Source organism: Panthera onca, chromosome B4 (assembly GCF_046562875.1).
Source record: "Panthera onca isolate mPanOnc1 chromosome B4, mPanOnc1 haplotype 2, whole genome shotgun sequence".
In the NCBI taxonomy this organism is placed as follows: domain Eukaryota; kingdom Metazoa; phylum Chordata; class Mammalia; order Carnivora; family Felidae; genus Panthera; species Panthera onca.
In genome coordinates this window covers 103509666-103525517 of record NC_138345.1, presented here as the reverse complement: position 1 = coordinate 103525517, position 15852 = coordinate 103509666, and the positions used below count along the sequence as shown (strand labels likewise).

Here is a 15852-nt window from a genome sequence, read left to right as displayed (position 1 = left end):
TGACCACATAATGGATTGTTTAACAAAGAAAACTGTATCTTAAGCTTTGTATACCTAAAGATTTGTTTATTGGGTAAGTAATCACTTTCAAATGAAATAGGTACCTTCCATTTCAGAGACTGTCTTAGCAACTACAGCTTTTCGTTTTGGAGCCTAAATTGTTCCTTTGGTTGTGGTAGGTTTGGCAAACACTTTAAGCAGAGTCTGGGCCAGGATTTTGTCATTATATAAATTCATGATTTAACAATTCTAGGATTGTCAAACGTTTTTTGTGATATACTCCAATGCCAGCCCAAATCCCATGAAGAGAAGTCATTCAGTTTTTGATAAATAACACAGAGTAGAATATCTTTAACACCATAGGGAGTGAAGTTTTTAATTTGAGCACATTTAAATTGGGCTGATTATCTTTAGGGTTTACCAGTTAGTCTTCATTTAAGAAACATGGCGAGTTTTTGGTGGATGAAAGCAGAAATGATTGGTAGATGAGAAGGACACACTGATGATCATGTCTTATTAGTAACTGGTAGTGTGAGAGTGTTTTCTTTCACAACACAGCCATGGAAGTGCAAAGCATTATTGACCATTTATTTCATTTTCTTGGTACATATGCTCTGTTGTACAGCTTTAGATTTTTAAACTGACCATTTATCTGTGTACTGGGAGCTGATTATGAAGTAGTGAAGAATTTTATTGGTGGTTTGAAACTGCCTATGGTAGGAATATTTACACAACAGAAATCAGCAAATGGTACCAGCCAGGGCTTCTGTTTTGTTCTGTTTTGTCAATTTATTTTGGAGAGCTGGTTACTGATTATTTACCAGGACACCACTCTTGCTGTTTTGTTCTGTGCCTCACTCACCATGTTCCAGTGACACTGGTTTTGCCTATTTTTCCAACATGGGACTTGCTCCCCTCAGTTTAAGGTCTTTGCCCTTTCTATCCTCTTTGTCTGGATGGTCCTCCTTTGGATTTTCAGAAGGTTGTCTCTTAACATTCAGGTTTCACTCTAAATGTCACCTTTCCAGAGAGGCTTTCCAAGACTATCCTCATCAAGGGACCACCACATGTGACTCAATGTTATCAACCTTAGCTCTGCAACCTGGAATAGTGTCTTCAAAGTGTGCTCCGTGGGGCGCCAGGGTGGCTCAGTCAGTTAAGCGTCTGACTCTTGGTTTCAGCTCAGGCCATGATCTCACGGTTCATGAGTTCGAGCCTCGTATCGGGCTCTGTACTGACTCTGTGGAGCCTGCTTGGGATTCTCTCTCTCCCTCTCTCTCTCTGCCCCTCCCTGCTTGTGTCCTTTCTCTCAAAATAAGTAAACAAACTTAAAAAAATGTTACATGTTCTTGTATCAGTTCGTTTGTATCTGATTGCAAGTCACAGAAAACCAGGTGGGAAAGCATGTGTTTGTCTCAGAGACAAGAATCAAGAACCATGGGGTTACACAATTCAAGGCTAGTACAACAGCTCAGTGATGGCGTCAAGGGCTAGGCCCCTTTCTTCTTCCTGCTCCACCTTCCTTAGCATGGGAGGGTTTTCTGTATGATCGCAAAGTGGGAAAAGAGGAAAGGTGCAAAGACCAAATTGCTGAAGGCATATGTCAGCAGTTTGTCCACTTAAAAAGACTTCCTGGAAGCCATACCCAGTGCCTTTACACTTAAAACAATTGGCCAGATGACAAGAGTCTGGAAAGAAAAGTATTTTTGCTTTCCAGCTTTTATAGTAGAAGGCAAGGGACATGCAGGTTTTAGATGGTTTTGGAGTAGATAATGTGCATTGTTTGCCACAGAACCCAGTGCATGTTTATGGAATTAGTGGACAATATGCTTTAAATGACCCAGATCCATCTTCACCCAGGTTCCAGATTCAGATGAGTCATAGGTCAAATTCTTCAGTCTAAATGTCAGTCAAGTTGATAAAAATTCACTGCAAAGGAAAAAAAGAAAATGATAATTGGATTATTCCAGATCACGAGAAGCACATGCCATTTAAGTCTCAGTATTTTCCTGGTTTGGGTTGTAATGTCCAACCTATCTTTCAAGATGTGTTATCTTGCTACCATGAGGCAGTTGATGATTGATCACTTTTCAATGGTCAAAATATGTTATCAATATGAACATATTGATTATAACATAATATATTGAAGGGTTACCTCCTGAGACTTTGGGTAGTGTTATTTGCCCCAGCATATAATGACCCATGATGCTATGTAAAAAAAAAAAAAAAAAAATTAAAAAAATTTTAATGTTTATTTATTTTTGAAAGAAAGAGAGGGCAAGTAGGGGAGGGGGCAGAGAGGCAGACACACACAGAATCCGAAGCAGGCTCCAGGCTCTAAGCTGTTGGCACAGAGCCCGACTTAGGACTCAAACTCACAAACCGCGAGATCATGACCTGAGCCGAAGTCAGACGCCACAGAGCCACCCAGGCGCCCCTAAAATTTTTTTTGGCCATACCTTTATTTTATTGTTACTCCCTTTTCTGTGGCAGCATAAGGAAATAAATAAGAGCATAGACACTGCAGTCAAACATGTGGTTTTGGATCCTGGCCCTATCATTTATTCGTTGTATTGCCTTGACCCAGATAATTCATCTTTCCAAGCCTTAGTTTTTCGTTGTTTATCTTTAAGTACACAGAGGAAACAATAGTAATTCTTTTATTTATTTATGAGGATATTGCAAAATGATATAAGTAGGGTCAGTAAGCACTGAATAAATGATGACCATTACCTCACCTTGCTCTGGATCACATAGAAAACTGTGTGTCAGTAGTAAACTGAAGAGATGCCTCTGTGACCAGCTTCCTGCATCAGCGTCATCTGAGAAGACTAATAAAAGAGCAGATTTCAAGGCTCAACCCTCCATGTTCTTTTTATGTCAATTAAAAGAAATTTATGTTTATTTTTGAGAGAGAGAGAGAGAGAGACAGAGAGGGGAGGAACAGAGGGAGAAGGAGACACAGAATCCGAAGCAGGCTCCAGACTCCAAGCTGTCAGCACAGAGCCCAATGCGGGGCTCGAACCCACAAGGGCGAGATCATGACCTGAGGCAAAGTCGGACGCTCAACTGACTGAGCCACCCAGGCGCCCCCTTTTTATGTCAATTTTTAATAATAAATGGTCCAGGGTTAAATTTGTTTGTTGATTAAAATTTGAGAACCACTGCATTTCACCCTCAAGTAAGGATTTGTTGATCAGCTTAGCTTAATCTCTGTTAACAACCTTGGAGAAGTGCTGGGAATGATTTTAAGAATATGGATTCTGAGTTACATCTCAGTGTAGCCCAGATTCTAGAGCCATGTCACTGAGATTCAAATCTTAATTCTACAACTTAACTGTTTCCTTGGGGAAGTAATTTTAACTCTATTGGTCACAGTTTCCTTTTCTGTAAAACGAGGATAATAGTACCTATCTCATAGTGCTGTTAGGAAGAGTAAAATGCTGGGTGCGGGATGGGCTAAATGGATGATGGACATTAAGGAGGGCACCTGTTGGGATGAGCACTATGTGTATGTATGTAAGTGATGAAACCCTGGGTTCTACTCCTGAAACCAATACTACGCTGTAAGATAACTAACTTGAACTTAAATAATTTTTTTTTAAAAAACAGGAGGAAAATGTTTAAATAAATGTGGTACTAAATATTATGTATAACAGATACTAATATTATAAGTAGCATTTTTATTTAAAATCCCCAGGGTGTAGGGGGATGGGCTAAATGGGTAAGGGGCATTAAGGAATCTACTCCTGAAATCATTGCTGCAGTATATGTTAACTAACTTGGATGTAAATTAAAAAAATAAAATCCCCAGGGTATATCTTAAGATTCCATATCTGTGATTCTCACTATAACTATACATTGTAATCACTGAGGAGCTCTGCAGATCCTGATGTCTAGGCCATACCCCGGAGCAATGAAAGCAGAAATATATGTAGGTAGGATCTAGGTATGTGTTGTTGTGTTTTTTGTTTTTTTTTTTTCCCAGCGCTCCCAGGTAACTACAGTGGGTAGCCAAGACTGGGAACCACTCCTTGTCATTTAAAAGCTCTCCAGGTGATTCTGATGATCAGCGAATACTATCTGAAAGGGGTCTACTGGTAAATGGACTAGGGATTAATCTTTATTGAGGGAGGAAAGATTAAGAGCTCAGCCTCTGACCAGGAAAGCCTGCAGAGCACAGAGCTATTACAAAAGTACTGAATGTTGAAGGAAAAGCTGCTAAAAGAAAAGCTGTGAATGGAATAAAAATAAAAGGCACAGGGTTTAGAATCACTTAGACTAGGACTCCAGGCCCAGATCTCCTGTTTGTTAATGAGATACTTAAAACTCTGTAGAAGCCTCAATTTTCTCATTGCAAAATGTGGATATTTACTACCACATAAAGGTTGTTGTAAGGAGAAAATGTAAAGCTCTTAGTATACAGTGACCCCTACTTCATAGACATTAAATAAAAGTTTATTGTTATTGTTGCCTTTAGAAGCGAGGACTCTTGTGGCCCCTGGGTGCCTCAGTCGGTTAAGCATCCAACTTTAGCTCAGGTCATGATCTTGCTGTTCTCGTGTTCAAGCCCCGCGTCAGGCTCTGTGCTGACAGCTCAGAACCTGGAGCCTGCTTTGGATTCTGTGTCTCCCCATCTCTGCCTCTCCCCCGCTCATGCTCTGTCTCTCTCTTTTTCTCAAAAATAAACAAACATTAAAAAATTTTTAAAAAGTGAGGATTATTGTATAGCTAAAATTAACAACACAGGAAACAACAATGTTGGCAGATGTGGGGAAACAGGAATCGTCTTACACTGTTGGGAATGCAAACTGGTGCAGCCACTCTGAAAAACGGTATGGAGGTTCTTCAAAAAGTTAAAAATAGAACTACCCTACACCCAGCAATTGCACTACTAGGTATTTCCCCAAAGGATACAAAAATACTAATTCGAAGGGATACACGCACCCCAATGTTTATGACTGATGAATGGATAAAGAAGATGTGTGTGTGTGTGTGTGTGTGTTACTCAGCCATTAAAAAGAATGAAACCTTGCCATTTGCAATGATGTGGGTGGAGCAAGGGAGTATGAGGCTAAGTCAAATACGTCAGTTAGGGAAAGACTTCATATGGGTTACGTCAGTTAGGGACGTAACCCATATGGTTACGTAACCCATATGGGTTACGTCAGTTAGGGAAAGACCATATGACTTCACTCATATGTGGAATTTAAGAAATAAAATAAATGAACATGGTGCGGGGGGCAAACTAACAAACAGACTCTTAACTATAGAGAACAAAGTGATAGTTACTGTAAGGGAAGTGATAGGGGGATGGGTTAAATGGGTGATGGGGATTAAGGAAGGCACTTATGATGAGCACTGGGTTTTGTATGTAAATGATGAATCACTAAATTGTACACCTGAAAAAAAAAAGATTGTAATAATATTGTTTGGTGACAGATGTATCTGCACTTATTGTGATAAGCACTAAATAGCATATAGAATTCAAGAATCAGTATGTTTTATGCCCCAAACTAATATCACACTGTATGTTAATTATATTTCAATAAAAATTACTAATAAAAAAAAGAAGTGCGGTTTAATGGAATCCAGAGTATGAGAAAGCGTGAGGGGGCAAAGGTAATACCCCAGCATTTGCTTAGGTAATGAGTAGGCGGATGAACCTGAGAAATGGTGGGCCAGAGGAGGAGTGGGTTTCTGGAAAATATTCTTGAGATCTTCTTGCTTTCATTGTTTGTCTGGCAGCCTCTCCATCCTTCCCTAATATTCCTCCTAACCTGAGCTAAACTAGTTAGCCCAAACTTCTATATTAGTAACCAAATTTGGTAGAATAGTTTCATAAAATAAGTGCAAGGAGGTTCTGAATAGGAACATTGTGTGGACTCATAACTAAACTATGCACACTTTATTGCATTAGTTTTCAAAGCAAGCATTTTGCTGACTCAAAGGCTTCTTTTGCTCCCTTCCAGGTCCTGGCCTTGTAGGTTTCTGGTACTTTTACAGAGCTAAAAGGGATCAGAATTACTTTGAAAATTCCAGTCTCGTATCCAGTTTATCCACTCATCACCTCTTTGTTTGTAGCACCAGCCAAGTCTGGGCTGGAGGGATCTGATTTCTCCCACGTTTGGTTCTTAGACTTCTTTTGGCTTTTACCAACTGCTATATATCCCGTGACCTCATACTGCTCGATTCTCTTGGGTGGGTACCGACAAGATGGGTCAGGCTCCCGTGGGCTCTGCTGTCCAGTTCTCTCCCTCTGATCACATAGGTATAGATGGCAGGCAGACCACCAAGTCCATTGCGTTTCTTGTGCACCCAGGAAAGAGTCTAGTCTGCCTTCGTTCAGGCACCCCCAGTGGCTACCATTGGTTCTACTGTGAACACTTCTCAGTGACACAAGGGAAGCAAAGACAGTACTGTGACCCCAATTAGTGATGTAACACTTCTCCATGGATTTTTTTTTTCATCTCACAATTACTGTTTACTCAGGACTGGAAAAGGCCTATGGTGTAATGTGACAGGGCTGGCCCAGCCTTTATTTTTTATTTTTTATTTTTTATTTTTTATTTCTGGCCCAGCCTTTAATAGGATGTGCCTGGTTTCCTTGATCGCTTTTTTTGAATGATGTATCTTAACCTTGAATGGTCACAGGAATTATCTGGAGCTTAAACAAACAAACAAACAAACAAACAAACAAACAAACAAAAATCCTGATGACTGGATCTCAGGCTTAGAGATTTTGATACAATTAGTGTGGAGTAGCAGACTGGTTTAAAAACTCTGCAAGTGATTCTAGTGACAGCCTTTGCTAAGGAACACTGTTTAGAATGGGGTGGTACTTAACACTAATTACTTTCATCCATGGGCTTTTATCAGTCATTCTGAGACCCTTGGAAAAACCCCATTTAGTGTTATCCAGGGCATTAAAGAATAATGAAAAATCATTTTATTTACTTTCTCAACAAATGGGGTCTGTGAACCGACAACTTTGGAATCGCTTGAAGTGTTTGTTTAAAAGGCAAATTCCTAGGCCTTACTTTCACAACCTTCTGAATTAACCTCTTTAAAGTGGGGGTGGGAGAGGGGTCATAAACATACATTTTAGTAATTTCCCCCAAGTGACTGTTCAGCATATTCATGGTTTAGAGCCATTAATCTGTACCTGAGTTCTTCAACCCCGACTGCACATTAGAATCACATAGGGGCTATAAAGATACCCATGCCAAATAGACCAGTGGTTCTCAACCTTGGCTGCACTTCAGCATCACCTGGAGGCTTTTTGAAAGCCTCATACCCAGGCCTTACTCTGCCAATCTCATCAGAATCTCCTGGGTGGGACGTAAGCATCTATGGTTTTTACAACTCCCTAAGTGATACCAATCTACAGCCAAGGTTGAGAACCAATATTCTTTTAAAAATTTTTTTTTAATGTTTATTCATTTTTGAAAGACAGAGAGAGACAGAGCACAAGCAGGGGTGGGGCAGAGAGAGACGGGGGCACAGAATCTGCAGCAGGCTCCAGGCTCTGAGCTGTCAGCACAGAGCCTGATGCGGGGCTTGACCCACAAACCGTGACATCATGACCTGAGCCGAAGTTGGATGCCTAACTGACTGAGCCACCCAGGCGCCCCTGAGAACCAGTATTCTGAATATTCTGGTATAATCTGCGGGGTGGGGGGGAGATGAGTCCCAGGCGCTAATAATTTTTAAATGTACCTCAGATGAATGTAATGTTCAGCCAAGGTTGAGAACTCCTGAATATTCCGCTTGGTGTCATTTTCAGCTTTTCTGAACTTCCCTCAGTGTGGTTACTCAGTGCCCTTTAGCCTACAGATGCAGGCTTGCCTCCTTCCCCACACCAGATCCATGCCAGTCTTGACCAAGGTTCATAGTGATCTGGAGGTTTAGTCTCATGAGAAGTTGTGTCCACCTAGACATAAACCTCTAACCCTTTGAGTTAGTTTCATTAATTAATCTATTGCTCATTCTGTAAGTGTGTATCAAACACCTAATATTTGTCTAGTACTCTGCATTGAACAATGGATACAATGACAAATAAGATATTGTTCCTGGAATCTCAAGAAGCTTATGGATTTGCAAGGGTAAAGGGGCGTGTATACATGCAAACAGAGGTGTAGCATTGAGTAGTATTTATTACAGTGGCTGAGTGAAAAGAGAAATGTAGAACATAGACATAGACATGTCTAAGGAGATGCTATTTAAGCCAAGTCTTCCATACATGATTTAAAACACCTTCCATGATTATGATATCTCTCTACTTCATCTCTTGCTACTCTTACTCTGGTTCCAATTTCAGCCTGCCTAATTCTTTTCAGTTCTCTGAATGCCCCACACTCTCTTACAAGACTTCAACCTGCATTTATTTGCCTAGAACACTCTTCCCATTTTCCCCACCTGCACCTCCTACCTAGGATTCTGCTTAGCTGTTACTTCCACGAAGAGATCCTTCCTGACCTCCTGAGCTATAATAAATGTCTTTGTTATACATTCATCCACTAACTTTAAGCAAGTCTTTTATAGGACAAGCCCATTTTATTGCATGTCTGTGACTCCTCCCCCCTATCCCCCCGGCCAAACCTATAAATTTCATGCAAGTGACAGCAACCAGCTATCCCCTTCACCACTATGTCCCATGCATACTGCAGTGTCTGGCATTATTGGATGAATGAATTAACTGCATTCCAGGAATAAGGGATGATATGTGCAAAGCCATATAGGTATGGAAATCTGTGGCATGTCCTAGAATAAAAAATATTTTGGATGACCAAAGTATAGAATGGGCAGGAGGAGGTTTCTAGAGATGAGTCTGGAGAGGATGGTTATTAAGGGCCCTGTATGTAACCCTGTATGATCTGAACTTCACCCTGTAGGCAGTGGGAAGTCAGAGGTTTTATGTGGCGGAGTATAATAATGAGGTTTATCATTCAGGATAATCACTCTGGTAGCAAGGTGGAGGATGGAATGAACAAAAAAAGGCTAATTTAAAAAACAGTTGGGAGATGTTCCAGTAATACAGGTGAAAAATAATAAAGGCTTTTCTGAAGTAATCAAGCGAAAGGGCTCCATTCAAAACGTACATTTCAGATAGAATATACAGCTCTTACTGACTAACTGCATGTGGGGGTGAATGTGAAAGATGATGTTTAGCTTGGAGGACAGGCTTGGTAGGAATGCTATTCATGGAATTATGGAATAAGGAAAGAGAAGAACTAGTTTCAGGAAAAAAATTAATGAGCTCAGTTTGTAACAGTTGAGAGTTCCACATACCTGTAGACATCCATGTAGTCTTTTGTGTAGTTAAAGATGCATACGTTCTTAGCTTGGTAACTTATTGATTGTGGATACAGTTGGTATTGTCTAACTGACTACGTTGACTTCCAATTTACGCACAAAAAGACAAACTCTTCAGACTGGCAGTGTTGTGTTGATTTCATGATTTTTGCTTCATTGGGCCACAATTAACAATCAGTTGGCAATACTTCAAGGGAGAGTCTCCATTAAAGTCACTCACTAGTTATTTTCTTTGATAGAGACATATATGTATGCCATTCCCACCCAAATTCTGAGGAGGTAATGATTTTATTATAGGTAGCAATGCTGTTATATTTCTTTTTCATTTGATTGTGAGTTCAGAAAGGAAGTATGTCTTAACTCTTCCAGTTAAACTTAGTGCCAAGTCTAATGGGAAGAGAAATTAGTGGATGGATGGATGGATGGATGGATGGATGGATGAATTTATAATCTGACAGGGATATGGGATGCTTTCTGTAGCTAATCACTTAGAAACTGAAAACCTTCCATCTTAAACATAAATGCCTAAGTGACTGCACTAAGTTATTAACTACAACAGATAGAAGAGGTCACCGTAAGTTATTTTTAAAATGTCCTTTCATCGTATCATTTTCTCCAGGCACTACAAAACCATCCTGGGAATTTTAAAGCTATGGGTATAAAAGACAATGTTTCTTGATACATTAACCTTTGATATTGTCCAGCAAAAGATGAGCCTTTAACTTATTATTGAATTTTTTTTGCTTGGTACTGTTCTTAGAAGCTGGTAGGTGGGTACACAATCAGATTATTTTAGGAAAATAACCTTATGGACCATATGAAGAGGCTGGAGAAGAAATGACTCTATTTGGATAGAGGGGAGATGATGATAAGGGCTTGGAATAATAATAGCCATATGGAGAAAGCCCATTCATTCATAAATTTATTCATTCCTTCCTTCCTTCATTCATCAAATATTTATTCACTGTATTATACTATGGGGATGCCAAGGTGACCCAACTTAGATAGAGTTTGGGTAAGAGTTTAAACTGTAAGAGTTTATAGATAAACATTTGTTATATTAATAAATGTAAAATTGCAGATGTGATAAATGTGGTATGGGAAAGGAAAAGTCACACTGAAAACAACATCTCAGAGGTAAAATTGACAGGCTTTCTTTGGTTATTGGGGTATCGATGAAAGACACGCTACCTCTTCTTTCCCGAAATAATATTCAAACTGATTTGCGTGACAGAGAACATATATGAAATGCCATTAAAGAAGGTGTATTCAGTGACTAATTGCGTAGAACAAATTAAAATGACTTTTTATCAAAAGATGAGATCAATAAGCTATGAATTATAAGTTCTGATTTTGCAATTTATTCCACTTACTCATTACACCATCCCATTGGAATGATGGTACTTTGCTGATAAGAGACAGTTGACTCTAGATCCCTCTATTTTGATTCTTTTTTAGATGTCGCCAGAGCAATTGAATTACTGGAAAAACTACAGGAATCTGGAGAAGTACCAGTGCACAAGCTACAATCCCTCAAAAAAGTGCTTCAGAGTGAGTTTTGTACTGCTATTCGAGAGGTATGACACTAAAATTTTAATAACGATATTTAGCTATTTGTCTCCTGAATAGAAAAGATGTCTTTTCCACACAAACAGTTGAAATGGTTAAGATTGGAACTACATCTTAGCTTTCTGTTTTTAGCTGCTTGGACAGATGATAAAATATAATTTAGTCTGCTAAATTCATAAATTAGATCCAGTCAGGATTTATACAGTCATATAAAACCAAATGTTGACTTTATGGTACCAATGAGGTCACTGCCTCAGCAGGTAGCTGTTACTTACTTGCAGTCTAAGTTATTTAGTGGTCACATGAAGTCATATGGATACTCAGTTCAAAATAGTCATAATTAGTGGGGGATTGTGCTTTTCTTAAAACAACATTCAACTGAATCTTAGATAAATCTGGAAGAGTAACCTCCTACTGACTAATGTTACAGTTATCCAAACATTACTGTCTAGTGCAATAATGGAAAATCTCTGAACAGACTGATATGCCCCTCTAACAAATCTTTGCGATGCTTTCCTTGCTAGAGATTTTAAGAAGCCTAACATAAAACAAGTGTGTAGAAATGACTGTTTGAATCTTGTATTGACTTGTGGTGGAACTGACTAGTCTGCTAATTAATTTAATTGTTAAAATAAAGTTCATTCAAGATGTATATACCATATTGTTTCTTGAATAAAATAATATTAAGTCCATCATTTCTTCCCCACCAGGTACTAAGCAGTAATTCATTAGTTAGGACCTGAAGTCCATAACTCCAGCGTATTTGCTCTGCTAGAAGTCCCCACTAATGAATTATTTACTGTCATCTCCCAAACCAGTTGAACCCAGTGACTTTCTGGAGAGTTTGTTATAGCAGAGGACATACACTTGTCAAGGAATACTTGTTACCAACTTCCTTTCCTTTTTGCAACTCTACCTGTGGCCAATGCATATATTTTTACCTCAACAATGCTAATATATGAGTAGTCACTACATAGGAAAGACCCAGGTGACTAAGACAGAGACATACAAAACTTCTCTCACTATAGATTTAAACTGTAGCCTATCCAGTGAGGTACAGTTTGGATTTTGCTGAGATTTGATTTAGACTGTGCTTGTGCTAAATCTTTATCAGGTGAAGTTGTTCACTATTTGATTTTTGTTTATAATGAACACAGCTTAAGTAAATAACCATAATTGTGTCTCCAAATTCTAACCTATGAATTTAACCAAAGGCCGAAAGGAAATTTCTGAAAGTGTATGAGTTCTCGGCCTCTGACTGCTCAGTGGGAAAGGTATAGATATGTGGAAACCCCGTGGGCCTCTTTCAGGTCAATTCCTATAGTCACTCTGTAGATCAAGGTTAAATCCCCTACACGCTCTTTTCTTCCTTCACAGAGTGCTTGCTACTCCCCTGAGATTTGATGGCCGACTTTTCATTTTTAGATATTCTATCATCTCTTTTACTTTCCACAGAACTAACTAAAGGATAGGACACATCAAATGTGTATCTCTGCTAACTGGGAATTTGGCATGTGAGCAATGCAAAGTCTCCACCTTTGTGGAATTTACATTCCAGTGAGAAAATGATGATAAATAAATATGCAATACAATGTCAAAGGGTGACAAAACTAGGGAAATAAAAGAAGCAGGATTAGGGGAAGTAGGAATAAAGCTCTATTAAGTTAGGGTGGTAGGAAAATAACCTAACTGAAGTAATGGAACAGGTCACAAGTATCAGTGGGATACAGTGTTCCAGGTGGAAGAAACCACAAGTACAAAAATCCAGAGCCAAGAATGATCTTAGTCCATGGAAGGAAGATCCCAAAAGCCAGAATGTATGCAGTGAAATAAGCCAGGTAGGCTTCCCAGAGGCAGCCAGAGAGCAGATCACATGAGGCCTTGCATGCCGTTGTTAGGAGATTGGATTTCATTCTAAGCATGATAGAAAGCCCTTGGAGAATTTTGCCTTGACCTGATTAGATTTTAAAAGGTCTTTCTGAATGCTGTGAGAATACAAGTGTGTGGGCAAGAGAGGAAACAAGAGAGTCCAGTAACAAAGTAATGAGTAGATCAAGTGAGAGATGTGATGATGGTTGCTTGTGTGATAACAGTTTTAGCTGTGGGAAGTCTTCAGGTTCAATGTGTGTTTTTTGAGAGTAAAGTCAACAGGCATTGTTGATGCATTGGATGTATGGATGAGAGAGCAAGTCTCAATTGCCTTTTAGGTTTGGGCTTGAACAATTGGATGGATGGTTACATAAGGAAATAGAATCTTTGCAGTTGGACCAAGTTTGGAGAAGACTGTCCAAGAATTCTGTTATGGACAAAGCAAGTTGATGATGCTTTTCTGACATCCATGTAGAGAGTCTAACAGGCATCTAAGTCTGAAGCTTGGGGGAGAAGTTGGGTCTGGCGATATAAATGTGGTATCGATATCTGTTCAAATAAATGCACAGACCTTTTTCTTTAAAGAGTTTACTAATGAAAAAGAGAATAAGAGTAAAATAGAAAAGAAATATGAAGACCTTGTATAGGCATTATAAATATATCTTTCAAACCTAGTTTGTGGTAAAGTGTCCTATGTGCATCATTAGTGGTCCATGGAAATCTATAACTGAATTATGGACAGTCCAATACTTTCAGAGGGAAAAAATCATATAATTTTTCTGCTTTACATTTTATAAATTTGGACTAGCAAGATTAATTTTAGATTCATACTAATGCCCTTATAATAATTTTGTCCTTTAAGGGCAATGCATGTTGTACAGATATTATTTTGATCAATTCATCTTGACCCACATTTTACACTAGTTTTATGATATTATTCATATTTAAGTTTGGAATGTACCTCATTATTCTCGTTATATCACTTTACATTAACTACAGGAAGTAATGATAAAAATAGCAATAGGTATTCAATAATTCTGAATCATAGAATAATATTGCATATCCATCTAGTGAAAAGTTCTTCAATAAAAACATAAAATATGAACCCATGTTGCCAGACAGGTGAATGCACAAGCTGGTAAAGAAAAGTGTAGCTGGGAAGTATGGCAATATACAGCAATAAATATTTGAAAATTAAATTTTCTTGAGTCAAGAATCCTTTCCCTCCTGGTCTCTTGGGTACTGACTGTTCTACTGGCATGAAACCTTTGAAGGTTTAGTTGCCTATTCAAGTTATGCTTAGAATCTCGATGGTTAAATTATTTGAGTTTTTTCAGGAATATTTGTTAATTCATACTTTCCAGTGTGACAGTTATTAATTTGGTCATAACAGGTAGAGAAAGAACAAAGAACTACTTGGGCGTCATTCTTAGTTGCATTCACCAGAGCAAAAACAGATAAAGGTCATTGTCAACAAGTCTGCGAAACCCAAATTATTCTAAAAATAAAAAGGGAGAGAATCAGTTGCCGACTTAAATTGCCATACACCTTACACTAGTGTAACAGTAGTTATAGTTACGTGTTGAGGCAATCCCATGTTTTGCCTTACATTTGGATGAAACCACTGAATCAGCTCTTGGCCTATGGGTAGCACTTATATGGGAAGAATGGTTTAATGAAATTTTACTTTGTTTTTTACTGAAAATGAATGATTAAAAGAGATTAGATGTTTTCTCTACTTAACTATTCTTCTGTAATCTGTAATAAAGATAGAAAAAATCATGTTGAGACCAGTACTGAAACAAGACCATTTATGTACCCAACTAACATTGATGTATTAATAAACGAGTTTCATTTGAATGCCAACCCACATACAGCTGTAGCCATAGAATAAAGGTAGTAGATGGCACTACTTACCTTGATATTTTATTTTCTGGTTGAAGGATCTCAAAGGACCTGATTAACAGTTAAATTGCACCATTCTGTGCAAGTAATTTTGGGGTACATGGCGATAAATGGACTGACACATGATGTTCCTTTTCCCATAGTGAGAGGTACCAGCTGACAAGAGAAAGTTCACAGAACTTTTTGAATGAGAGATGAAATAAAAAACTTTATGGTACTGATAGTCCCAGTAAGGGCCATTTCTGGGCCTTTTTAACTGTCTTTTTAAGTGTCTTCTTCAAGTTTTTGTTCATCACTGTATTATTTAGGTTGAACGACCTAAATTTATAAATTGAAATGTAAGGAAATACATGGGTTGAAATATAAGGATTGTAAAATGTTGGCTTTGGTAAGAGAATTTCCTATGAGACTTGAATGGTGAATTTGAATTGAATTTAAATAGTTCGATTACCAAGAGATGAACTTTTTCCTGACACTTCATATTCTTCATGCCTCAGAGAAAGAAATCAATAGTATATGAGCGGTTATATTTTAAGAGGACATCCCATTTCTGCAACACAGTTCAAAGAAATTCTTTCTGAAACTAAAATAATAAAAAATAAACAGACTTAATCTATTTACCATCACCATCTTCCAAGTTTTACAACATTTAGGCTTCCTGCTTTCCAGGGGAATGTGCTCATCAATCTGGTGTTTGATGTGCTGCTGAGAGTGGTCTGTGGTGAGGACTTGCTCCCGCATTTATGGCTGTCCTATGCATTTTTGAACCAAAAATGCAGAACCAAATGACACAGTCGCCAAAAACTGCCTTCCCTGGCCAACTGCCAGATGCTGTGTGTTAGTATTTTCTAATGTAGTAGAACTGTAGATTAAGAAAATAAACCAATTCCATATGGAATCATTCTGATAGTCAGGATTGTCGGAAAACATTCTAGTTCTCTTCTTCTCAGCACATGTTACAACTGGATTTCCCCATCCTCTTTAAGACGAGATGTGGTTGATGCCTTGGCTAAGGAAGTGTGAGTGGAAACGGTGTGTGCCACTTCCTTGGTGAAACCATTGAGTCAGTGCATGGTATGTTGTGTTCCTTGTCCTTTGCTATGTGACTAGTGATGTTTTTAGTTGGTGAATGATCAATCAGTCTGGGTTGCAGGGTGAGGAAATGAGAAATACAGGCTCTGCGAACCTTTTACG

At 38.6% G+C, this 15852-nt stretch overlaps 1 protein-coding gene across 2 annotated transcripts in view; it reads left to right on the top strand.

Annotated features, from left to right (window-relative positions):
* The window catches only part of LIN7A (lin-7 cell polarity scaffold A), a 124550-nt gene that overhangs the window by 31748 nt on the left and 76950 nt on the right, over positions 1-15852 (top strand). For both annotated transcript variants that reach the window (XM_060656868.3, XM_060656869.3), the window contains exon 2: positions 10774-10892. In XM_060656868.3, the coding sequence (XP_060512851.1) occupies positions 10774-10892 (119 nt within the window). The remainder of the gene's footprint in view (positions 1-10773; positions 10893-15852) is intronic.